This window comes from Betta splendens, chromosome 3 (assembly GCF_900634795.4).
Source record: "Betta splendens chromosome 3, fBetSpl5.4, whole genome shotgun sequence".
Classification (NCBI taxonomy): Eukaryota; Metazoa; Chordata; class Actinopteri; order Anabantiformes; family Osphronemidae; genus Betta; species Betta splendens.
This window is the reverse complement of record NC_040883.2, coordinates 1760501-1786815: the sequence shown is the minus strand read 5'-3', so window position 1 is coordinate 1786815 and position 26315 is coordinate 1760501. Positions and strand designations below refer to the sequence as shown.

Here is a 26315-nt window from a genome sequence, read left to right as displayed (position 1 = left end):
GTGCCAGTGAACTCACCATCTCATAGGCACAACGCGAATTTCGTTAAAGGGCTGCTTGTAGATAAAATACACACTCTCTTAAACAGAATATTGTGAGAATTATGACTTGAAGTAGTTCTTCTTGTCTTGGTTTATCTTGTACTGGATGATTAGTCACTGGCTTTGCAGATATTAACTTTAAATAGATCTAAATTAAAAATAGATTTTTCAATGTTGAAGTCTTTACAGCGTTTAATATAATTCTTCCGCAGCATGATACACTGATATCAGCTGCACTTGCTCACTTGCTTCTCTCACCCACACCACTGCCCACACGCCACCTCCCTCTCTCTCTGTCTCTCTCTCTGTCTCTCTCTCTGTCTTCTCTGTCTCTGTCTGTCTGTCTCTCTCTCTCTCTCTCTCTCTCTCTCTCTGTCTCTCTCTCTGTCTCTCTCTCCCTGTCTCTTTCTCTCTCCGTCTCTCTTTCTCTGTCTCTCTCTCTCTCTCTCTGTCTCTCTCTCCCTCCCAGTGCTGTCCCCTTGTCACCCTTGTTGCCAACTTAATGACTTTTTCTCTAGATTTAGCGAGTTTGTTGCTTGACTGGCATCACAGAACTTCGAAGGGAAATCTTTTGTCAGTTTGTTGGTGAATGTTGTTTCCTGAATTGATGTTTTCTTCCCATCTGATCCAAATTCCTTTAAACACTGATTTGTGTCAGGGACTTCCTCAGAATCAATGCGTCAACACAAATCAGATTAGGTTTTCTATTTATGAGACTGATGACTCATTCAGGCCTGCTAATAGAGCTACACTTAACTCAGTTTATATTGACAATGAAGCTTAGTTATTGTGATTTAGTCGATTTGTTCATGTGAGAGCTGCATTAATTTCGCCCTTAGCTTAATTCACATTTTTAATGTACATATGAGCAGAAATGTCAGTGTATCGGTTCACCTTGTCGACTCTTCTCCACCTTCAAAAGCAATAGATAGCGGAAAATACGTTACATAATACTTTTGCTGTTTTAGCGTTTTTCTTTTTAGCTGTTGTTGTTTTCTATTTTTCCGCTCCTGCATGAGAAGCCGGGAGCTGTTGATGGGCTGTGCCTCCAATCTCTGCGTACGTGTCATTGATGGGAGAAGAGATGGAGGAGGAGGTGCGATTGCTCAGGGTGTCTTTGTATTGGAGTTGGCGGAAGGCGGGGCGCTGGGGTTTTCAGTTGCTGAGGCGTAAAAAGTCCACTACTATTTGTCACAGTTGACTCTATGCCTGGCTGTCAGTGGTGCTCGCCTGTGTGCTGCAGCAAAGGCCTCTGGGAGCCCTGTGTCTCACTGCGTGCATCTGCCTGGCAGGAACCTAAACGCCTGTTGCTCCTCTCAGCGCCCAAGCGTGTTTGTGTGCATGAGATGAGGGACTTTTCATTTTGCTCTTCACCCGAGTCACCCACTGCCACCACCTGTGTAAAGGGTCACATTTGAGCTTTGGAGGCTGCAGTTACTGGAATGGATCGTTCATTGGTCATTTAATCTACACAAATACTTACAGTAAAATGAAACTACTCTAAATAAAGAGATTTGTTATGAAGTTATGAGGTCATTCAAAACCATTGCTGTGACGTGCGGATAAATGTTATTTCAAACCAACCGTAGAAAGACATGTACTGTACAAACATAAACACTGCTTTTCACTCGTCCACTGCTTCCTTTCCACATGAATAATTTTTAATCTTGACACACAGGTCATCAGCTCAATATGGTAAAGAATGAACGAATTCCCCAGCACTCCAAAGTAAACGTTAGTCACACGAGGGGCCCAGGATGTCTCTATGAACCTGTGTCTTGCATGGAAGTTACATAACTGAGTGAAAAAGGACATGTGGGTGTGAGCTCAACTCCCTTTATTCACAATTGTATTCTTTGCTCTTTTAAAGATTATGGAGGTGGCAGATAGCTTTAAAGAGGATCGTTTCAAAAGGTCATTATGAGTTGTGCTTGCATGCTTTTTTTTTTTTTTATCTAGCCGAACAAGGACCCTTCTTTTAATTCTTGATCAAAGATGCCATTACTTCCACCCGCTTCGGATGTTATCAGCCATTACGAATGGGCTGATCAGAACTTATCAGCGCATTCGAATGGGCCAGTAGGTGCCTGCTCTGCCTCCTCGCGAACAGCTAACAGCTAGCTAAGTTGCTATGTTAAGCAGCTTTAGAGGTTATTGTGGTTAGGGTTAGGGCTGGATAACGGGTGGGGGGTTCAGGTTACAGTTAGCTAACACAATACCGCTAGCTACTTGCTAAGTTATGCTCGCTAATAAATCAAAAACAAAAACTTCGATCCTCCCGTCGGAACAACAACCGCTCAACAGCGCCCCTACTGACTCTGCTGGTTAAATCATCCGAGCCGTGATCAACCTTACGGATCATTGACAACGATCTACCGCACCTATTCACCGCTGCCAGCAGGTAGATGGGCACCTACCGGCCCATACGTATGGGCTGATAACCACTGATAATGACCATTGAATGGCGTGATAACGTCCGAAGCCACTCTTACTTCTCTGTGCACCTTCTTAATGTTTTTTTATCATTTGTCAACCACCAAAGTCACACACAATAAACTTTAACCAATGTGAAGACTGGACAGCTGAGTAGATTGACCTCGATAAGTCAGTTGATCTAATGCTGTGTGACTTAAACTTTCCTTTAGGGCGATGTCTCATGTATAGTTCAAGAAAACAATGTGCTGATTGTTATTAGTTAGGATTACTTTAATACCTTATTTTGTCTCAGAAATGTTTAAAACAATCCAGGTAATCAGGAAATTAATACTGAAGGTGAATTCTGTGAACGTCTATTAATTTCTTTCACTGTTCAAATCAAACGACATTAGGTTTTTCTCTATGCACTGATCATGTCACTGAGTCATTGAATTGGTGCTAAACTGCGCTCACATGAAGACAAACTGTTTGTGTTTATATAAATATATCAATTTTCCCACACTGACTTCACTTGGGCCGGCTGCCAAAATACAGTATATTTGTTTTTATTATCTGTCCAAGAGAATGACGCCACCCGTGATCAGTTAATCAGCTATTGTGCCTTTTACATAATCTGTTTTCGGCTTTACTGTAAATGTCAGTTCCATGTATTATATTAGAATGGAGGCATTACATACAACATTAAAAACATGTCATGCATAAAACCACCTGCCTAATACTTTGTGTGTTTCTCTATGAAGGAAGGAAGAAAGATCTCTGAAGTTTTCTCCAGAATCCTGTACAGTAAGCAGCATCCCATATCTCAGATACATCTCTTTCCTCGGGTTAGTTATTTGAAATTTCAAATTTTCTTGTGCTGCAGCCCATAAACTCACTGAGAACTGTGTTTTTTAAAACACACACTTGAATGTTATCACATCTTTAAGTCAACAGTTGTGCAGGAGCCTCCCTAATAAAGTGGTGAACGATTACTGTAAATGACTGCAATTTAGGACAGGCCCATAAAAAAGCTAAAGAATCCTATGTTCTGTAAACATGGGTGCTTGGATTTAGGTCATGGGTGATTCATCACCGTATCATCCTTGCAAAAACAAACCAAAAACAAGACAATATAGAGATAAAGTGTGTGGGAGTGGAATAGGCCTGCTTGATGTCTCCTTCCATCTCTGTCTCTCTCTCAGCATCTCCCCCTGTCTGTCCTGGTCATTTTCATTCTGTTTGCAGCTCAGCGCATTCACCATTTGTCCATATGACTCTGCGTAGTCATCCTATCTGCCTTGACAAAGAGGGTCTTGCCAGACGCTCATTTGGAAATGGGTTAGGGCTGCATCAGTGACTCAATTGAGATGCATCTGAGGACGTTAGTCTTGCTCTGGGACGCTGCAGTTGTTGGTGAGGGCGTCTGTGGCGTCAATCACAACACAGACAGTGTTGGATTTTTTTCAGAGGTGCTCATTATCGTGACAGTGAGAACAATTTGCAGTGCTATTTTTTTCCTAGCGTGCTGCATTTGTATTTAAATTAGTTTTGACAGCAGAAGCTTTTCCATTGGTGGCATTTCTTTACACTCATAGGTGGTTTATTGTAGCACAAGCTTTGATGGATGTTGACAACCAGAAATCCTCAGGTTAGATTTGGGGATGTTAAAGGTTTACTTGCTGCCTTTTGAATTGTAAGGCTGTAAACCCTTGGTGTCTGTCCTGTGTAAACCCGTTATGTTATGTGATACAGTAGCCATGTAGACCGATGTTCTCCGGGGGCAGTGTTATCAGGTTGAGTGCCAGGCAGTGATGTAACTAAGAGCTGACCTCACTAACTTTCAGTGGCAGCAAGGGAATTCTATGCATGAAGCCAGTGAGACGGGACTCGACATTGTCGTATGAACCTCTCCAAGTCCAACTCTGTTTTTAAAGTTCAGTTACACCTTTATATTTGACATGCAATTTTATTTTAGCATTCAGCTCACAACTTTATCCAAAGGATTGACACTGGAGGTAGAACATATCCATTAGATCATGTTTAATTAGGAACTTAATGTGAAAACTAAGTTGTAGATGACCATTAATTAAAATAATGACATCATGTAAATATTTTCTTATACACATACTGTATGTACAGTTCCCTTCCAAAAGTCACTGCTGTATACGAAGTGAATGACAGCATTTATTGATCTAGTTGGATAAAAGCTTCAAAAGAATACAAAGCTGAATTTAACACCCTGTAAACTACAGTAGCCGTGCTGTCACTCCCTCCCAAGATGAATATGCTGTTGGATGAGTGTTGACAGGTATTAGATGAAATGCAGCATGATGATCTATGAAATAAATGCAGTGTGAAATTGAACAGCTTCAAACACAAGTGACTAGCTGCTAATCAAGACCGATTTAAGGGCTGAAGCATTTGTCATGGCATCTTTTCATCAGTGGCATCACTTGTCATGCGAGGATGTGGTTCTGATAACTGGCTGCTAGAGTGGTGTTACAGTACAGTACAGTAGTGACACGCCTCATCCAGTTCAGCGTAGAAACCCAGTTCTTACAGTGTGAGGCCTCTTCACATTTTTTATTTCTTTCAAAGTCAAAATGTAATTATTTGCTTACTTGGCAGTGGATTTGGACATATTTGAATGTAACTTAAAATGTACAAATTCAAAAGCTGTTTTTCTAATGGGAGCGCTTGTGGGTAAGAGTTTGTGGTGCAGACTGATAAATCTGACAACAGATTATTTTGAGGTTTTGTAACGATGAAGCTTTTGCTCATGTTGAACACTTAATAAAACAACACGGCTGTAGGTTTTGTGCTCAGATCACGATTCATGAGTTGAGTTTGATCTCCTTTCTGCAGCGTTGTGCGGCCTACAGTAGCTCATAACTTTAATGGCTCCAGTTTGAGGTGCTTGGCTTGCATGGTTGTCAAACCTCTGCCGGACATGTGCCTCTGCAGCTCCCTCTCCTCGCTGCCTCTATATTTCTGGGGTTAGAACATCACATTACATCTACATTACAGCCTGATTGACTGTTTTTATCCTGCTGTGATCGGATTAATGTGGATGGGTCTGAAACAATGACTGATGATATAACAAGCCGGGTGCCAGACGCTTGTCTTTCCAAAAATCAATTGGTGTTTGGCCAGAACAAATGCCTAAGCAGAGAATCCAGAGTGGTGGGACAGGACACGCTTGTGTTAACAGACTACTTGGGCAGCAGTGCACGAGAAAATAATATCTAAATGTAGCTTATTCTCCTTTAGTTGAATTCAATGGACTCCATTTTTATGCTGTTTCAGTGTGGATGACAGTCTGTGTGCTCACTAAAGCTGTTTTTGTCCTGTCCTAACTGTAGAGTTAGAGCAAAGTTGTTTTAATTGTCTTTTCTGACTTTCACTTCAATATTAATTGTTGGAAGGAGACTGACCTTGTATTCAGGACACATTATTTTTGTATTTGTATTTTTTTGAGCCTGGTTTCACCCCAGACACACTATAATTTGACTTCACAGAGCTTTACACATCACGTGAATGCAACTGTACCAAATGGGAAGCCAGAAAAGGAATAAAATAAAAATGAAATCTCTGGCTCAGGCTGAGCAGCATTGTCTCTAGATGTAATGTCACGTATATTTCCCTGTGGCTACCTGCCTCTTTAACTGATAAGCCCTGACTTGTGCGGAGTTCTACGTGTTTACAATTATGATTTGGATCAAGGTTTCATTTATGCTCACTGACTCACAGTGTTTGAGGGGAAAATTGGAGCATTTTGTGCAGCGCTGTGCTAAAGCATCGCAGGCATTGTGATTGTTCTGACAGTTGTGATTTATTTATAGGTCACTGGAAACAATGAATGAATATGTGTTATGTTAACACAGTTTAACAGTTGCTGTGCGAGTAGTATTTTACTCCCACTGAGTTGTATTCATTCAAGTTGTGTTAAAATGCTTTATTTTTTCAACCTCCACGGGATGCGCCATTATCAGGTTGGTTTATGTGTGTTTAATTACCTCATGACAGGGTTTTTAATCCCCATTCCATATATAGCCATATGATATAAGTCCCACACAGTGGGGATAGTGATGATTATGTCCCCCCTGATAAGGACCTGTAGGAATAGAAGGCAATTCTTTAGGCCGCAGCTTAAATAAGTGGTACCTTCACATCTGAGCCTCTGGGAACCAGTCCAAAAGAAACGCTGACCTCTTATCGACCCTTTGAAACTTTAAAATCAAGTGTGGGGACCTGTCAAAATTGGCAATAGGATATTTTTAGCTACTGAAATTCAAATATGGGCCAAGACAGTTGGGTGAGAGTGAGATGGTACCTAGTGACTCTGGAATCTAATGACTATTTAATATCATGGCTGGTTCTGTTGGTTCCATTGTGGGTCTAAGGAGCAGACTTGGGTGAATGAAAGAAATCAGTTGAATGTTGCAGCAAACCACCCAGAGTATGTTGAAGTTAGTGAAGCGAGGCCTCCATTGTTGAAGTAAATGAGTCAGAAGGTCTAAACTGTGAGCACTGACCGAAAGGCATTCAGCCAGACACCTGCAGTTGTCTGTACAGTGTTGTAGGCAATTGTCTATTTTCTCTGTGTGACACTTGGGTGGACTCTGATGGATAAATGACCAGACTGGATTAACAGCTTGTCGTGATGATGCCCGGGCATCTAGGGCAACACTGGAGGCGCCACGACAATTCACTGCACAGCAGGAGATCTCAGGGACGCGCACAGGACTTGAATTTAACACAAGTTGACTCCAGAGAAGCATTTTACATAATCATTTTAAATACACGTGCGATACAGACAGGAAGTCATTTCACACTGTACCACAAACACTTTCAGGCGTCTGTTTGACCTTTACAGCAACAAACTCTTCATCCTTTTCACATCTAGTTGAGCCTCTTTTTGTATTGTCCCAATTCTGCATTTTCTAATGAGGGAACAAGACCACACTGGGCAAAATGAGCGATATTTAATGAAACGTGTGGAGAGCATGTGTGTCTGTGAGCAAAGAATTACTGGTGGCGTGTGGAGGCAGAGTTCTGCCACCTTTTTTTCTAATTAGAAATCATGTGTGTGGGAATGTTTGTCCTTAAAGCTCAGAGTCAGTGTTTTAATCAGTCTCCTCTGTTGACTGATGGGGCAAGGGAAGAAATCCACCCTGCATTGTATAAATAGACATTTGTTACTCTATCAGCGTTGGGGCACTTGTTATTTTAGGATATTTGGTTTTCCATGTCACGCACATTGCAGACCTGCAGCCAAACCACTGAGCATTGCTAAACATAGGGGCCACCCCCTGCAGGTGATGCACAGAGCAGCCCCCTGTCACTATACACTGACTGAGCCTCAAAATGGCAAACTAGCGCTGCTGCAGTAGCTGGGGGAGGAAATAACAGGGACATGAGGAGGGAGGGCTATCACGGTAAATCACTGTTCTGTGTGTGGGAATGTAAATAAAGTGCTGTGATGTATTATAAGTATTGATATTAGTCAAAGGTTGTAGATTTCCTGTTAACCAGCTTTGGAGGCTGAAGCTGTTGCTGTTAATGCATTTCATCATTTATATTTTCCTAAGGAGGACGATGACCTGATAACCTGCCCAGTGTTAGAGTATGTAGCTAATTTTTAAAGCTTGAATCTTAAAATGGTAAAACAATTAAGGTTAGATTCAGCTTAATGTAGGATGAGAAATAAAAGTTAAATGTGAAGTAAAGTGGCTTTAATGTAGTAAATGCACTTCATTCCTGTACCTGCCCATTTATGTTTATGTCTTCATTGCCCTTTTCAGTATTGTAGATTTTGTTTATCTGTGTTAAAAGTTGAGTACGTGGTCATAAGTTGTGGACATTTGCAGAGTTATTTTGCTCTGACAGTTGTTGTCGGGCGTCCAGTGCAGGACGGAGCCAGCCGGTATCATATTGAGCAGAGGAGGCAGGTCCATTCATCACTGGCCGGTGCAGTTCACGCACCAAACGATACATTGGCAGCTGACAGATGTGGGTCAGTTTTATCGGCCAGAGTGATAATAGTCGTCTGTGCCTCCACCCGGCTGATGTTAGAGCATCTAAAGAAGCTCGTGGTACCATAGAAACATCAAGATCAATGGTCAAACAGACCAATAAAACCTGCTGATGGCTGCTGGCAAGTTTCTGTTGTGTAAAGAATGAAGAAGTCAGCGTGTTCCTTTTGCAGTAAGTGGCCAGTGATTGTGAGGGGGAGGTCTGCAGGACACTGGCTCGTTGTGTGTGGGGGTCGTTGTGTGTGAGTGGGTGTGTGGCTCGGTGTCTGTGTGTGGGTCAGTGTGTGGGGGTCGTTGTGTGCGTGGGTGGGTCGTTGTGTGTCGGTGGGTGTGTGGGTGTGTCGTTGCGTGTGGCTCGGTGTGGGTGGGTTGTTGTGTGTGGGGTTCGTTGTGTGCGTAGGTCTGTGTGCGTGGGTGGGTTGTTGTGTGTCGGTGGGTGTGTGGGTGTGTCGTTGCGTGTGGCTCGGTGTGGGTGGGTTGTTGTGTGTGGGGGTCGTTGTGTGCGTGGGTCTGTGTGCGTGGGTGGGTTGTTGTGTGTCGGAGGGTCGTTGTGTGTGGCTCGGTGTGGGGGGGTTGTTGTGTGTGGGGGTCGCTATGTGCGTGTGGGTCGGTGTGTGGGTCGGTGTGTTGGTCGGTGTGTGGGCCTGTGCTGCTCTGATTTAGACCTTGACCGTTACTGGCAGGATTTAAGTTCTGTACCGGTTGTTGCGTTAAACTCCAGTTTGTGGAGGGAAGTGTCCAGTAACCTGAGGATCTGGTCAAACAGAGCTGATCCCTCCGTTAAACCGCAGTTCAAGACACAAACAATGGGGATCTAGTTGTGTATACAGTGTATTATGTAAATGGATGCCGTGATGAGGGCTTTGGTGCAGGGTGAGTGGACGGAAGCGTCCCCGTTTCTGTTTGCTAATACTTCATGTTGGAGGCGTTAGCGTCGTGCTGTAGTGGCAGAGGCCTCCTGTGATGGTGTGTTCAGGTGTCAGTGCTTCTTTATGACTGCTGCCTCCCGAAGAAAACTACCTTCTAACTATGATCAACTTATTCCCTCTCTGTCACTGTTTGGGTTCACGTTGATTGATTTAAATAACCAACAGGGTTGAGAAAACATGAGACTTAAACTGGGCTGCCTCATTTCCACCAAGCGTCGCATCTCTGCAGTCTCCGTCTCTGCTCAGGATTTTTCATCATCACTTAACAGTTTGGAGAGAGAATTTTTCCAAGTTACAGGTTATTGCTTCACTAATTCGATGACTTACAAATTACTTTGATTGCAATTTGGAGGCACAAAGCAATCCATAGAAGTCGAAGAGGAAGTGCTTAGGGTAGTTACTTGCATCAGCTGGGAAAGCAGAGCTCAAAAATGTTACAGTCTTGTAATTGTCATGTAGTACTGGAAGAAATTAGGTCATCTTTGTGTGGGAAAGTCAGGCAGCTGTGAAGCCGTTCCAACACAAACTCAAAGCCTATTAGTGACATTGTGTTTTCCCCATTGACAAGTTTTGGCTTTTGTTAACTGCAACTAATTCAGCTTTTTCATGCAGGATAAATACAAACACAATGCAGGCTCATAGATTATCCCTCATTTCAACTGCCTAATTGTCTTTGTACAAGTAAATACATCCCAAAACTCAAATACTGTTGTTCTGTCTGTTTGACAGATTTCGTCTTTATGCAGATTTAACAGAACTGACCGTTTGTATCCATGTTCAGATCAGACGGGCTCCAGATGTGTGAGCTGTGCTTCACTGTAGCTGAAGGAGTGAGTCCAGGTGCTGCTGTGGCCCGCTTTGTTAAACTCTGACAGCTGTGTGTCTGTACTGCTGTGATTCCTGTGTGCGTTATGTGCTTCTACTCCACCCACACACTCACCTGCAGCTCATTTACTGCAATTACGTCTAGTACCAAAACCAGCGTCCCTCATTCAGCCAGTGCTGCATTATAACACCCATGCAACCTCCGATCCGCTGCTCGGCTTTGTCTCTTCTGGTAGCGCCAGGAGGCCTTTCTGGGTGCCTTGGTTCCGACTGGCAGCCGGTCCATCTCTCTGCTTCCACATCTCAGTCTGGATTTTGTCTTTTGGACTTTAAATCAACATGTCCGGTTAATAAATTCCTACACATTTGCAGCTGCTTGCTTTTCTGCCTGTGTCTGCATTTTGGTTCCCTCCGTTTCTGGTGTTCACTGTCGTGTGCCCTGTTGTTGATCGTGAATACGGTGAATAAATACACAAACACCACACACTGTCATGCCCTCTGGTGTAATATTGTGAGTTCCTGTAAATACTGTACACTCCATGGGCCACATTCAGAGGAGTCATTTGTGTTCAGCTGCACATTGTTCTAGTTCAGTACACCTTGAAACAACACCTAGTGAAAAGTAAAATACTCAGTGTAGAGCACTGTATAAAACCTTTTTAATGTCACACATTTCTGTTTTCCAGTGACTTTTATCACCTGATATCTATGCTTTGCTCTGTTACAGTTTGCACTTGATGCTCAGCTCGTCTTTCTGTCGTTTAAACTGTGAGTGTTTGCCATAATTAGGTTTTCACTGCTGTTGTCTGCTGATTCATATGTTAAAGCTGAGTGAGGAACATGACTGTAAATGTATGTTCGCTGTAGGAAGTCCAACCTTAGCTTCTCCCATAACATCAATTCTTTTTCAATTCTAAAAGCATTGTTTTCAGTTGACTGCTCTGTAGCTGTTCTTCATGAACATGCTTTGAACGCCAGAGAGAAGCTGTATGGAGCCATTGTGTCATTAGAAGATATGTTCCAGTTTTAAGAGACTTAATTGCCACAGAGGAGAGAATTCACAATAATAATGATAAAAAGTAAGTGGCAGTTTTTAATATTGAGGCAAAAAAGCTTTGTTTGGGATCTTTTGTTGTGGAGGCCAGAACGCTCTGCTGAGTACAGTGGGTGAGAGTGACTGTACACCTGCGTTACGCTGTTCATGTACAGATGCTGCCGAGTTGACCTTTGACTCTGTGGGCGGCCTCAGCCAGTGGAGATATGATATGCGATGTTTTCACTTGTGTCCAGGCACAAAGCATCTACTTATTAACATTAAGTGTTCATATCTGGGTTTTTTGGCTGCACCGTGCAGCACATGACTGTTTGAGGTAATGAGCCAATAGTTTACCTTGTCTTCATTTCTAATGTCTTTAAATTCTGTTCACGTCGTACATGAGCAAAATTGAAGCTTTAGTTTTTAGTGTCATTGAGTTTAAGTTTAGCAAATGCCAGAGGAAACGTTTGGAAGTTATTTGTGAGCCGTTCAAAGCTGAAGCTTTAAACACGTGCAGCACCTTAAACTGCTGAACAATCGTTCAGAACTCATTGGACCGTCTGCGCATGAAGAGATCTCAGTTGTCCTGCAGAGCGGGTCTAGGGACCTGGATCAGCACGCCACCACCACATCCTGCCAGTCTGTGTCCTCTAATGATCAATAGCAGCGACCAGAAGGCCGCTGGACGCTCGCGCCTCAGAACCTTTGTACTCTGCCAAATGGTTGTGGTTGATCCCTCCATCAGTCTTTAATCGTGCTAGTCTTTGCTGAATTCATTCATCACTCATCAAATAAAGTGTCAGCTGTGAAATCATACGCCTGCACAACAATTTTGGCATTTTGGAAACCTTCGCTATAGTCACACGCATGAACACTGGGGATTGACTGGCCAGACTTGAATCGCTCGGTGGAACATGGGCGGCAGCACAGTGCAGTTCACGGTGGGGCTCGGCGGTTGTTTCTAGTCAGGTTCAACATGGAACTCAACCGTCTGAGCCGTTGGTGTGGCCACAGGCCTGAGTACAGCACTATAAGAGTGGACTCACCTTCCATTCAGGCAGTGTGGATGCCAGCGACCCGGTTCTGGAGGCATCATGTTTACATCCTACAAACGAAACCAGTGGTGGAAATAATTCTTGTAGAAACTGTAACGCGTCACCTGACTGTCTTCTATGTCGCTGATGGTTTTGCTAAGATGTAGTGAATCCTCATTGATCCCTGTGGGTAAGCCGTGTCACTGCAGCAGTAAAATAATGGATCAGAGACCAGCGAAACAAACAGAATGCCTGAACACAGCTAGGAGCATATGCAAATGTATCAGACCGTTATGGAATGAAACACACAAATAACGTTTGAACATAGACAGAAATGTTCATCTTACGACACAAACCTAATCCACTATATGAAATAACTTTTCATGTAGTGTCAAAGCACGCGCCGTAGAAGCCATGACACTAATGCAGAGGAGAGAAGCAGAAGGAACATTAAAACAAGGGATTATCTTGGCCAGACAAGCAGTGGATGCCAGCATTTGTTCAGATGCCTGATTTGCAGCTTCCAGCGAGGCTGGGTGTGAACTGCTGTTTGGTTTAGTGTGGATGGGGAGGCCTGTGTTCGCTGCAGGCATACAACACAACAACATTCCCACCCTGCTCTCTGTCTGTCTCACTGTTGCTCTCTTCCTCTGTGTTTGAGGCCGCTGTGCAATAAAACATGGGTGTTTTCTAACGTAACCGCTCCCTGATTCTGAGAACTGATGCTTCAGGTGTGCATTAAATACTAATGCTGACTTTTATTGACTTGTTTGACCTTTGAGTCCTAACTGGGCAATTCACTTTTACTAGGTGGCCTTTTGATATTCATACATACATGATCTTATACGATGGGCTGCTAGGACCTGAGGATCTGTGTAGGTTTATCTTGGGTTTGGATTCCTCCCATGTCCCGTTGATTTGCTTGTTGGAGAACGTTCGTTTGATGTCCGTGTAGGAGATGGTGGAGGTTTCCTCTGTAGCACCGGCGTCTGAGTCCTGGGTCTGTACTGTCTCCAGACACGTGGTCCTGTCATAGAGCCCTGCATGACTTCACCCAGTGACGGCTGGTGTGTGCTCCTGCAGGAGGACATGGGTGGATGGGAGCATCATGGTAGAATTCCAACTAACCACACACCTATTTATGTTGGAACAAATGGCTGACGAGCGCTTTCATGACCAGGTACCACCTGTGCCTCATTATTCCATGACTAATCCCGCCTAGAGGTGCTGCTTTTTGCCGTTGGTAGCCGCTCAGTGAAACCCTCAATATGCTGTTTTTCCTGGTAATTGGTGCTGTGGCGTCCACATCCCCAGGGTTGGAATCAGAGCGCCGCCTCCTCTGCCGACACAGTTGACATTTTGTGGGAAGAGCCGTGTGGTAACGGGAAGCGAGTCGGAGCAGGCGGAAGGTGTGGATGGGAACTGTAGCTCCGTCATGAGTGAACCGAGTAAACGGAGCAAAAGGCCACTTGTGTCGTTCTGGAGGAGCATCTGTGGAGGCCAGAGGTTGTTTGTCTTATGTTCCTCAAACGTGGTGAGAAGTGGCCGAAGGGAAGATTTTAACGTCGCATCATCATTAGGCCTTAATTAGTAACGTGGGCTCCAGGGACAGCGCTTCCCATCTGCCTCAGTCTGACATATCGCCCTTCACATTTGGAGGCGAGGAGCGTCGGCGCGGCCGCTTGGAATCTGTTTGTTTGTGACTGTATTAATAATGCAATTTGTTTAAAGGCCACAGCATCTGTGTCAGGCTGCCGTGCGCTCAGCTGCAGGTGCACCTGCTGCGTTTCATCATTTATTCTGCTGCCTCGTTCAGCTGACATCAGAGGCGTGTGCTAAGGAAGCAGCGAGGCCTCCTGTTCTATTTAACACCAGTCTACCAAATGAAGCACTATTAGCACATTTTAGGGTTCTGCAAACACACGGGACATGTGTCACCATCCAACCCATATTTGAAATCATTTTCATGGCAAAGTTTTGCTGCCGCACTTTTCTGACGCTGGGCTGCGTCTGCGTCACCACAGATAAGAACTCCAGTAACTGCTCTGCGCACCTCTGCTCGGTGGGTCTACGAGCATCGCCGTGTCTGTTCATGTTGAGCAGAGTGGACATTATCGCTGCCATTGTATTACCCAGAATTCCTCCTGCCTGTGCTGTGCTCATCTCCTTCGCTCCTGATCCACATTTGGCATGGCTGGATGCTCATTTTGCCAGAGGAGAAGTGGAGGAGATTGTGTGCAGCCCCTCAGTATGTTCTTCCTTTAAGTCTGTGTGTCCGCGGAGCAAAGACGCCGCTAAGCGACACTCCAGCGAGAGGTAATTGCTTTGTGGCGATGACATGAATGAGCGTCCACTTGGCCGCTGTGCTGTTCATTTCCCCGTCTGCCCTCGGCTTAGCAGCGTGTGTGACTCCTTTTCATGAATTAATACAGTGGATGCTGACGTGAGTGTAAATGTCCCAGCGCTGCTCAAACCCCTGTCCATCCAAAGTGAAGGAGAGAGGTTCCTCTTTGATGGGTATCGCTAACCGTCGTGCTTCACTGGGTCCCGTCGAGGTTCTTGCCTCCAGACGCAGTGAGGGGAGAAGAACCGACGGCCTTTATTCTTTTTACTGTCAGGCTTCTTGTAAATCAGCTATTTGTTGGTGATATTTGAATATTCATACTCCTTCTGTTTTTTGTAAACGCTACCTGAAGCTTCTGTGTTCTAGAACTAGAATGGCTCTCTCAGGGTTCCTGCGTGTGTGCTCACGTGGAGGCTCCCCGTTGGGAGCGAACTTCTGACATTTCTATAACATTTCCTTTATGCCGCGGCATTCATCGGCTTAGTGACTCCCCGCGTCGGCGTCTCGTCAGGTGCCGCTGTCACCGGTGCTGCACGTTCGCTGCTTTCCTGCGAAAATCATCAGCAAATGAAAGCTGAAGTGAAATAAATGCGTTTTTCTGCCTCATCAGTAAGATTCAAACTGAGCGCGAGTTACGTAAGCGCAGCTAAATTTATCAATGCTCATTTTATGCAAAGCCTGAGCTCCCAGGCAGAGAGTGTGTGATGTTCAGAATGAGAGGGGGGCTGTTGTTTCCCTGCAAGCTACTAGATTTCTATTTTTGTGCTTGAAAAACAAAAATTTAAAAAGGTCATGCTAATTTTAGCCGGGTTTTCTTGGAGCAATGGGAGATGTGTGACTTTTGACTCCAATGATCAAAGCGTCACAGAGTTTTACAGCTGGGCTCGTACGGGGATCACAGTGCAGTGAATGGCAGGCACGCGCCTCGTCTGCATGTGCTGTGTCAACACAGCATAAAAATCCAGTGTGTTGTTGTGGCGTGTACTTTGATAGAAACATGTTGTGATTGTGCAGGAGTCGTTCTGTTCATTCATAGCGAAGTCTAAAAGCTGTCAGCTTCAGAAATAGCGAGTCCCAGTTCACAGACGGGATCTTTGCAGACAAACAAGGCGGCTTTCCTGCTTTTAGATGTGCTCTTCCTCCTCTGTGAAACCCTCACACACACAAATACACAGATTTGCCTCACGACACCTCTGACGGCTGCTGTGACAACAAAATCCAGGCGCTAATCCCCGTCCTAACATAAACTTAATTCTGTCATTTGACAGGTTATTTGCCGTTTCTAATGCTCGACTTTGAGGCTTTATTTTTTCATCTGAGGTTCACTTTCATATCTTTTTACTGTACCTCTCCATCATTAATACATACTGTATCACGCTGTTTAAACTAGAGGTTGTTGTTCAGACCCTGATGATTCAATGTAATTTTCTCACAGAGCTAAATACTGTATTTTAAATATTGTTTTGTATTTAAATGCTAATACCACACAACTGTATAGTAAACAGCTTCACTAAAAGGTGATGTTTCTTATGATCCACCTGTTGTTTTGGCGTCTGCCACCTTTAATCTTATCGTTGGTCCTCATGCCATAAACAGGGGTGTTCCAACTTCAACAGCCCTCCGTTCCAATACAACCAGAGCGATGTGCGTATTTTCTATCAAACGTCATTAAGTGTTGCAGCACCGCTGACATTCCCACCGTTAAAATGGAGGAGGGGAGCTGTTCTGCGAGGAGCCGTTGGATCCTGAATAAGCCTCTGTGCCAGGGATACGTTTCTGCCACGGACCACACAGCCTGTTACCATGACAACAAACAGAAATTTCCCTTCATATACTTCACCCAAGTGCTTTTCAGCAGCGAGACCGTCTTTCCCTCCCCCTCTCCCCTAAAGTTACAACCCATTTCATTGCTCGCAGCGTCCCTAAGGAGGCTTCAATTGATCTCCTGCAGATGAGGGGAGCGAGACTGATCACGTGACTAATTCAGTTGTTGGTGAGATCACTGTCTCATTTTCACTGTCTCCAAGCGCAATGAAATTGAGAACAAGCTCTGTCAGTGAATGAATTGAGGAATCTGAACCTGAATGAACAGCTCTGCGGTTACAGACGTGCCAGAGGTGAGGCGTTCGCCAGTGACCCAGCCGGGTGTCATCCCCACATCCCATCCATCAGTGTGAGGAAGCCGTGGACGCTGACCTGCACTGGAGAGAGGATCGAGGTGGTAAAGGACACACATAAAACAAATTCCTCCAGTCTCCACACAGAAATAGTCTCTCGTACACCTTACCCAGGGACAGCGCTAATGATGTGCAAGGATGCGCTTACACGTCGTGGGAGGCCGACATCCAGATGCCAGACCGGACCTGGACCTGTTCTGGACCTGTTCTGGACCCCTGGACCCTTGAACTCCTTCTATTCTGACAGTTACAGTGTCGGAGATGAGTGACCATCTGTCAGACGCTCTATTTTTAGAGCTATGTGTAACTTTGACATTTTCTAAACTGCTGACAATTTCTGGCATTTAATGATATTTGACACAAACACAAGCCATTTTAATAACAATTTTCTTAACAGCCGTAACTCTTAAATTGCTGCCTTTGAGCTGCTTGGTTTGTTGGATTAATGAAACTCACTGATGGCTTTATGACCGTTAACTGGTTTGGAAAGGTGCTGCTGCTTCTTGTCATTATTTTTCATACTTGATCTTGCAGTACGCCACAGTTTTACATGAATAGTGGTCTAATGTCCATATGTCTGTCAGATATTAATGAATACAATCTTGTAAAACACCGCTGTACATCTATCCTTCACAACACATCTATCCAATGTCATCGGCTGTCAAATTTCAAAAATTAAAAGTGAAGGGAGTACGCCAGGGGAGGAAGTCCAAGGTCAGCGCCACTAGATCTAAGTGCAGAAGCTGGTAAATGTTCCCCTGGGGAGGTCACTGGCCTGAGTCTTGCTGTATTTGTCTGGCAGGAAGCCTGCTGACATTTTGTGGATTTAAAAGAACAGTTTGTCTATAGCAGCGAGCACAATTGTTGCTGACAACTTTCCATCCACTGCCCTGCGACGGGAGCATCGCTTGTAAAGGAGCTGGCAGGTGCCTTTAGGGATTCGGGTGATTGGGTTTCAGGGGCCGCAGCGCTTGGCGCTCAGCGCCGCAGCGTTGGGTTTCCATGCAGTGGGTTGGATGCAAGCTTTACTGGCAGGAAAGTATGAGAGCAGCATGCAACTACGTGCTGAGATATTGTTCCCTGTCAGGTGTCATCATTACGCTTTTGAGTAATGGGTCTTTTCCTGGAAGACAGTAGCAGAAAGTGACAGAAGCAACAGAAGCCTTAAATGTGAGGGTGAGACGCCGCAGACTCGTTTCCTTTGCTCCCTGTTGTGTTTACGACCAAACCGGTGTCGTACGTTTCCAAAATTCAGCCTTTAAATTAAGGGTGAAGGTGAGGAACAGTGTCTTTAGTGTTTAAAGGGTGTATGTAAGGCAGAGGTTGAGTTTTATCGCCCGGCCCCTTCTTTATCTCATGTATTTGTTGAGGCTCTGGGCACAAGTGTTACCGAGAACCTTATTACCTTGTTTTGTGGGACCACCTTTTGGAGCTTTGTGACGAAGGAGACGTTTGTACAGCCTTGATTTCTGCTGATGCTCCAGACGTTTGCTTTCCTGGTGCATGTTGGGAGTTTTCCCATTCCTATTTATTCGACTGTATGTGAACAGGAATAAAGGTAAATAAATAAAACAAATAACACATACTGTACTTTGCAGCTAAATCACCCTAAACAGCTGCTTTTTCATATTAAAAGTTTCTGTTTGGTAAAGAACAACCAAAGGACCACATATTCTGCCTCACGGCCTCTTGAGGTCCATGAGTGAGTGCACGTACGTGTGCACGTGCGTCTGTGGTGGTGAAGGATAGACCTTGTGCACAGTCTTGTTTTGTCAGACTACTGTAAAGGGTGAGCTGCTATATATATCTGCAACGCTGGTCTAATATCCTCTCCATGTCCTGATCCAAGAGTCACACAGTGACCTTGCTTGCTGTCATGCACAGAAAACTTAGGACAAACTCTTTCTCCGTCTCACTTTGTGGAGCATTAACAATAAATTATGATTAATGTTAGTTGCTATTGGGGAGTCAGATAGGTTTCATCCTCCCTCGACTTGTGAGGCAGTAGAACAGAAACTCTGCAGTGCGTCCATCATCTGTTTGATGCAAGACCTGGTGTTTGTCCAAGAGTCAAGTAATTGTAGCACAACAGGCCCATTTAAAATATTTAAACCGCGTCCAACATGAATCGCCGAGCATCGAATTTCAAAAGAGACTTCCATAAAAGGCCCCTGTGGATGAAAACGTTCTGTCACTGTGATCCTCAGTCTGTGCTGACGCTGCCAATTCTGGTGGAGGGACGCAAGCGATGTACATAAATATGTCCCAACAGTTCATCCAACAGTAAACAACCAGGATGGGAGATATGCTGAGCTTCAGCAAATTAGATTCTCTGTATGCAGATGCCAAGTGGAGGATTTCCTAAACTCAACATCTCTGGCACTTATTTAGATTTGTAGTCACCTTCCTCTATCATCAAGGCAACGTCTCACTGATAAAAGTCCAAGCAAAGAGCCCAATTCATAAGGAACGCGTTTCAAGGGAGAACGCATGTCGTGGAACTGATGTTTGACAAACACAAAGCCCTGATCTCAACAGTATGGAGTGTGTTTGAACAAGAGGCCGAGGGCTCGGAGTCAGTGTGGACCAACGTGGACACAAAGACACAGGAGGAGAATTCACACGGTTCTGTGCAGTGGGTTCGTTTAAAAAGCACATGTCAAGACGTGTTTTCTGAATTTTTATTGAATATATTATATTTTTCTGTAGTCAACATTGCACATATTCCATTTTCAATCACATCTCATATTGCTGTCTACAAAATGTGAATGTAGAAAATCCAGAAGTTGGAAGGTTTACCAAAAAGTAAAGAAGAAAAAAAAAGAGAAGAATTAAGGTTAGAAGTGACAAGCTCCAACGTTACAGAGAGAGAGAAGTAGAGGAGCACCCTCGGGAAAAGAATACAAACATACCTCGGGTTAAGATGCAATTTTCTCAAAACAAAGCATCATGCAGAGTAAAAGCAAGGCTGGCCAAAACTCACATGGATATTTCTCAACACCCGAGCTGTAGAAATATTTTACATGTTCATTAATAGCGACTTTCAGCTTGTTCCTCACCAGGAAACGATTCCCTCCCTTTGTTGTGAGTGAGTGAAGAGTTGGAACAGCCTCCGTTTAAAGCACTAACATTAAAACAAACGCACCGACCCATCGTTGTTCTGAAACACCTGTGGAGTTCCCTTCTGCAAAGAAGAGGTGTGTGGCTACAGAAACGGGACGTGACTGAGACAAGAAGGACCGCGTGGACTACATGACGACCAGGTACTGATGTGGCTGAGTCGTAGTCTGACCAACTGCACCATCTTGCATAGACCCCTGAATATACTGGGCTTAAATTCCATTTCAATCCTGTCCAGTTTACCAGGTTTAGTGTCTTTCAGTCGCCCCTCATCAAGCTCCCGTTGAGCAAAGAAGCAGCAGTTGAGTCATATTGTAATAATAATCTCTGATGTGAATGCATGTTATATAAAAACCATAATGGCCACTTCTATGTCACCAAATGATCGGTGCTTCGTGATTCTTGGCCTGAACCTTTCTGCTGGACATCTGGAGGCTTCTTTAGGGGAACTTCACCAAAGCCCACACGCAGACAACTGTCCCACCACAGTCACTGTCCTCTAAAGGCAGAAGTGCTTGTGTGTAGTCATCGGATGCATCATATCACCATGTGGATCCTAGCAGCCTGTCAAATCATACTCTTTGTGCAAAAACTGCTGGTTGCCAAAAACAAAGCACAGAAAATATATCAAACAAACTATGAAACAAACTCAGGATATGTTTTATCTGACGCTTTTGCAACAAACAACAGTACAACTGAGAGTGGGACATGATGTGATACATATATTTAAACCACTTACTGTATCATAGCTTCTTGGTTTAGTTAAATATCACCTCCTTACTGCTCAGCTGAGCTATGAGTCAGACACAGTCCAGGTACTGTTCAAGCCAATGAAGACTATTATATTTTAATCTATGAAAGAAGAACCAGCTTCTGATTGTAGCGAAATGACTTTAATGACCGTAGTTATCACATCAAGAGGCTTGTGGTAACCTGTTATTAAGCCAGTGTTTGACATTAGCAGAGTTCATCAAGGCCTTTCTTGTCTGTGTAGCATTTCTGTTTGTCTCCCACACAAAATAATTTGCTAAATATAGATGTGGCCGAGCAAAACGCTGCAATCATTGCATTTGCAGCAAACGGCACTAATACAGTTCTGCAAGAGGCAGATGGTGGAAAACAACCTGAAATCCAGTCAGTCACATAATATCCGGCATGAACACTGAGCAAAAACAATCTGCATCACTGTTGAACAGTTGTGCAGTGCTGCTCATAAGCCACCTTGTTCATAAGGAGATTAAAGCATACCGGGTCCTGGTGTTACCTAACGCTGTGGATGTTACCGTCATTGCTAGTTGCCGTCCTTACACTAATGCAATACTGTTATTTATGGCGGTGGACCTGTGTAGTGCAGTGCTGCTTGGGTGCAACACTGACACTGGGCTTCATCAGGTCATTCAGTTTGTTACTTGACAAAAACACTGAGGACAGAAGTGACAGGAACAATAAACCCCTTCAGACTGCTCACTGTAGGATTTCTGTTGTTTTGGAATATTTCCTAGACTATGGTTTGGACGAATTCTTTCCTGCTCTGACAAAAAAAAAACATTTTTCTAGTGAAATGGATTCCCTTATAATATATTATGATTAAGGTTGACAGCACTGGCTTCAGGGGATCTGGTGACAGATTATGAATTGCAACAAAACTATCCCAAATATACATTTATAATAAATTAAATGCTTAAAGAACTGGAAAATGTAAGAAGCAGTATTAAATCTGAACACGGGGCTTTTGATTGGCTTAGATTTAAGTGTGTGGTCAATACTTTTGTTTCTCATAGAAAGAATCCTGTTATCGATTAAAGGAGACATTCATCTTAAAGTTAATCTGGCCTCGTTGCTGTGTGGAATGTGGAGCGCAGGAGCCTCACAGTTGTTTAAGCCTCAGAAATTCGTGAGCTTCTACACGAAAGCATTTTCTCACAATGTGGATCGTGAGACAGTTTAAATTAATCAAAACTGATCCCTAGAAAGAATTGTCCAGTAAATGAGGTCAGTGCTTCTCCTAAATAGGTGAAAACCGCTGAACCGTGTTGGGTGAATGTCCTCCTCTGACCAGAAGCTGTCACCAAATAACGCCACCAACGCAGCGCCTGTGACTTTTCCAGCTCAGAGGTGATTGTAATTAAAATCTCCCCCTCTCACCTTGCTCTATCTCTTATCTAACGTCCCCCACACTGACTGTTAACAGCTTTTTAAAATCTACTCATTGACTGTGCTGAATCACAACAGTTATCACACAAGTTATTACTGCAGGTAAATGTAATATCCACAGGAACCTCTAGAAATGCTACGTTAGAGACGGTTTGTTTAGTCTTCAGGATATTTTTCTTCTCATGATTTGATGTAGATGACGAGAATGTTAAATAATATCCATGTGAATGGCGCTGGATTCTGGCCTTTCTGTTCCATTTCACAGGGATAAACGTTTTTCTTTCTGTACTGGTAACTCATCAGAATCGGTGACTTCCCAGTACTGACTCTGTGGGTTCCACAGCCTCTGCTCTCCTGGTGAAAGCAGATTTCGCTCAGCAACGTGATGTAACTGCGGCCTGTTTTAATTCACACGGCGAGAAAGGGGTGGGAGACTGTCTGGTTAAACGTAGTTCTAACGGTCTTTTGTGCTTGTTGGTTCTGCTTGATTAGTCGTGGGACCTCTGGGATCAGTTCTCAGGCCGACCCTGTTCTTGTTCTCTACTAACTTGTGGGCATTTGGCTCTTTGGCTTGGCTTTGTTAGTTCTGCGTGTAGTTGAGCATGTAGGTAATGGGTTTTGTTGCGGTGCAGCATTTAGCCAGTTGCTGCTGTTCTGTGGTTCTGCATCTGGACTAATGATGGAACTTCAGGCCATCTCCTCCTGAGTGGAGACATTGAAGCAGGGGCCAGTGAGCGCCTCACGCTGGAAACCACTTGTGCTTTAGGCCTGTAATCTGACAAGATCAGTGTAATCTTCTGAAAATATATCTGGACAGACAGATTATATTTTCATTTCATTCATTTGTAATATAAAGACATTACTGGCAATCGTATTGTTGCCAATAGTAAAAGGATCAGGTTGGTGTAGTTTGGTGTTATATAAAGGATTGTGTCTACTCACTGTGAAGCCTGAGCTTGATTTAGCTCATTACCACATCTCATACTACACAACAACAGCCCTGTCTCCTAAAACTTTCTAAACGTTTCTGTACAACTAAACATCGACGTGAGATAGGATTTTGAATTATTTATAATTGCAACTACTGTATAATGTTTAACGCATTCAGGATACAAGGTGGAAAAGCAACAGGAAAGATGTAAGTCTGGTATCTGGGAGTGTTTGAGTTACTGTTACTGTAGTTTGAAGTGTTTCCTTTGATTTAAAATGAAAGTTTGTTGTCATTTGTGTGATTTGTTGCAGTGTGTGTACTTCAGTGTTAAACCTGAATACATCCTATATTTAAATGGGTTGTGGTCACATTATAGAGGAAGAGAAACCTTTGGTCTGATTCATGCAGGAGATGCTCCATTGAGTAGACACAATTCTTTTTGTTTCTGCGAGAGATGCTATTAGTACCAAAAGTATAGAATCTGTAAAAATGGAATTAAATAATGATTTTGTTAATCACACAAGTAACCTTAAAGTGTACAGGCCGACGGAGCCGCTGGTTAGCTTAGCCTAGCTCAGCTCCTAGGACTGGAGCAGGAAAAGTCCTAGCCTGGTTCCGAGGACCAGGTTTCACAACCGTGATGATGTTGTACCTCATTTTGTTTTAATCATCTGACGTGTGGTCAGTCGTGTATAAATCTTCTCCTTTAGGTCTTGGTGAGAAGCAAAAGTACTTTATTCAAACCTATAAGTTCAAAACTCATTTTTCTGTTATTTATTTGACTGATCTCTAAAATTATGGAAAGAGCAAATGTATGTATTTGACTTGTCTTTATTACTTTAATATATATAAACTCTCTGACTAATAAGAATAAAGGTTTATCCTTACATTCATTTAATTTTTAAAGAATTGTTTAAAGATTTGAAACAGTTTAGCCTATTTCTGAATTTGAAACATTGATTTGCTTCCTGTGAGATTTTCTTTGGATCGCGTTTTCTTTGCTTACTGTGGTATAACGTCTGCTGGAGTAGACTAATATTTCTGGTAAAGCTGCTCACATGCAGAAGGCAAAATGTAGTTTGTATCTGCCAAAAAAAAAGTGACATCTCATTTTTTAACAAAGGAACTAGCGGAAACATTCAGTAAACATCTCTTCAGAAGAATTCTGTGACGAGGTATGCACAGATACAAAAAAAGTGAGAATATGAACTTTGGGTTTTGCTCAGATGTAAAAGATAAAGACACTAAGCTCTAAATTCAAGCTTTAAGGTGCCGGTTAGCACATTATATGACTGTCTTCATAAAGTACTACTACAAAAACAGAACCATTTCTAATCGGACCACCCATGAGAACCAGGTCCAACAAAATCCACTGCTTCTCTGACAAAGATGCAGAAACATGAGCAGCCTACGAATGAACCAAATGGAGGAGTCTGGATTATCAGTGGTCAGTGTGATGGAGCAGAAACCTGCTTGAAGGATGAAGAATGTTAGAGCAGCATTCACAACAATAGGATGAGACGGGGTTGTGTCAGCAACAACAAAGCAAACACAGATGATCGCGGTTCATGGTCGTAACAGTCAAAGAAAGTAAAAAGTCTGAAATTACTCTATCTGCAACACGTCTTAGGACACACAAGTATAAACGTCTGCTATGTACATTGGTTTCCTATTCAGTGTGCATCTATATCACAACATTTTCCAGAAGTCCACAACATACAATAAATTCAGGGTTTCACCTTTGGTTATGTAATTATCAAGGCTAGGATTAAAAAAATATAGAACACACGTCCATGTTACTTTTGCATACAGTTAAATTCAAAGTGAGAACATGTTGACAAAGCAGCTGGTCAGCTCGAAATTTGCATCTGAGAAATAAAAGTGGAGTTTGATCTCTGCGCCGGTGACTCGCGGGCGGTAAAAGCCCGGTGAGTTTCATCCCCTGCTTCTCTGTCACAGAGTGACTGTGGCAGATATTTATGACGGCGTTAATGTGCCAGACATCTTTGCTTTAGTGTAAGTGGATCTTAATGTTTGTTTGCACTGTCGTTCAGTGGCCGTGTCACAGTCCGCTCCCAACGCGCTCTACACTTTGTGAATGAGGAGTCTCATACGTTATGACACGAGTGAATTAGGAGTTTGTGGCCGATGAGTGAGGCCGATGGTGGGAAACAAGATAGAAACCGATTGAGTTGGAACTGCTGAGCAAAACTCACCACTTAGTAACTGATCACACCTACGTAGTCGACCCAACTAAAACATTATTTCGACATAACAACCGACCATTACCTCTATCATATAATATTAACATCTGACACTTTTCTGACACGAAAAGAACACATCTTTGAACTCGTATAAGTCTCTTAGTTCCATCGCTTCATACATCTGTACTGTATGTGTGTAGTAATTAAGGCAATCAGTTTGGGCCACGACTTACTCATGGTTTCATTCCCGTCCCAACCCTTGAGGTTTCATCTACTGATGTCACACAGTAACCCTCATCCTCACGTTTCCCAGTGTTCGTCCGGTTGTTGTTGCTTTTCAGTGTCCGTTGGTGCTGACGATGACTAGTCCCAATGTGTTGCTTGTTCTCTGCTCATATGCAGAGATGTGGGGACACTCCCTCTCCCTGTAGCTGGCAGCGCTGCAACAGAAAGACACACAGGAAATAGATGAAAGTCTGATGAAAGTGATGTGATTGTGTGTGTTTCCCGCGTGTCCCCTACAGATAATCACCGGGTCATTAGGCAGCAGCAGGAGGGGGTCGGTCCTACTGTATGTTTGCACATCAGAATCTACTGTATGTGACGGGGTTAGCTACAGAGAAAATCATAAACACAGGTCTTCATTAGAGATGTGTGTTCAGTACTTGCTTCTAGTATTTTGTTGTCTTTAAGCATCTGACTACTGTATGAACAAGAAGTCACACTGTATAAAGCAAGGTATAATTTAAAAGCAAAGCAGGATTTGAAGAGGCAGAATGTGTAATAAAAACTGATGGAGAGGACACGCACACGCCCACAGCAGTCCCTGCTCCAGAGCTTTATCCAGGTTCATACATATTAAAAGCCAGTGTTGACTGGTGTGGAAGCCTGGGCAGATACCAACGACTGGGAAGGAGCGGAATTTGTTCTTAAAAGAAAAAATCCCCGCAGTTAATCCCAGACCCAGGTGAGCGGCGCTGACAGCGAGAGACAGAACAAACGAACACCAAGGTGAAAAACACACAGCGTGAAAACAGGTCGGCGCTGCTGCTAATTGGCGTTTAGCCCCGTC

General features: G+C 43.6%; 2 protein-coding genes across 7 annotated transcripts in view; one reads left to right on the top strand and one right to left on the bottom strand.

The window, feature by feature from the left end:
* Positions 1–26315, top strand: part of LOC114851795 (gonadotropin subunit beta-1-like) — a 56873-nt gene that overhangs the window by 856 nt on the left and 29702 nt on the right. Inside the window, exons 2-4 of one of the 6 annotated variants that reach the window (XM_055507578.1) lie at positions 1062–1135; positions 1910–1953; positions 3216–3299. In XM_055507578.1, the coding sequence (XP_055363553.1) occupies positions 1112–1135; positions 1910–1953; positions 3216–3299 (152 nt within the window). In that variant the 5' untranslated portion in view covers positions 1062–1111. The remainder of the gene's footprint in view (positions 1–1061; positions 1136–1909; positions 1954–3215; positions 3300–26315) is intronic. The other 5 variants (XM_055507579.1, XM_029143529.3, XM_029143531.3 and 2 more) reach the window with 5 other exon arrangements.
* Positions 19502–26315, bottom strand: part of kcna4 (potassium voltage-gated channel, shaker-related subfamily, member 4) — a 30494-nt gene continuing 23680 nt past the window's right edge. The window contains exon 3 of the mRNA XM_029143518.3: positions 19502–25683. The gene's annotated coding sequence lies outside the window, so the exon portion shown is untranslated. The remainder of the gene's footprint in view (positions 25684–26315) is intronic.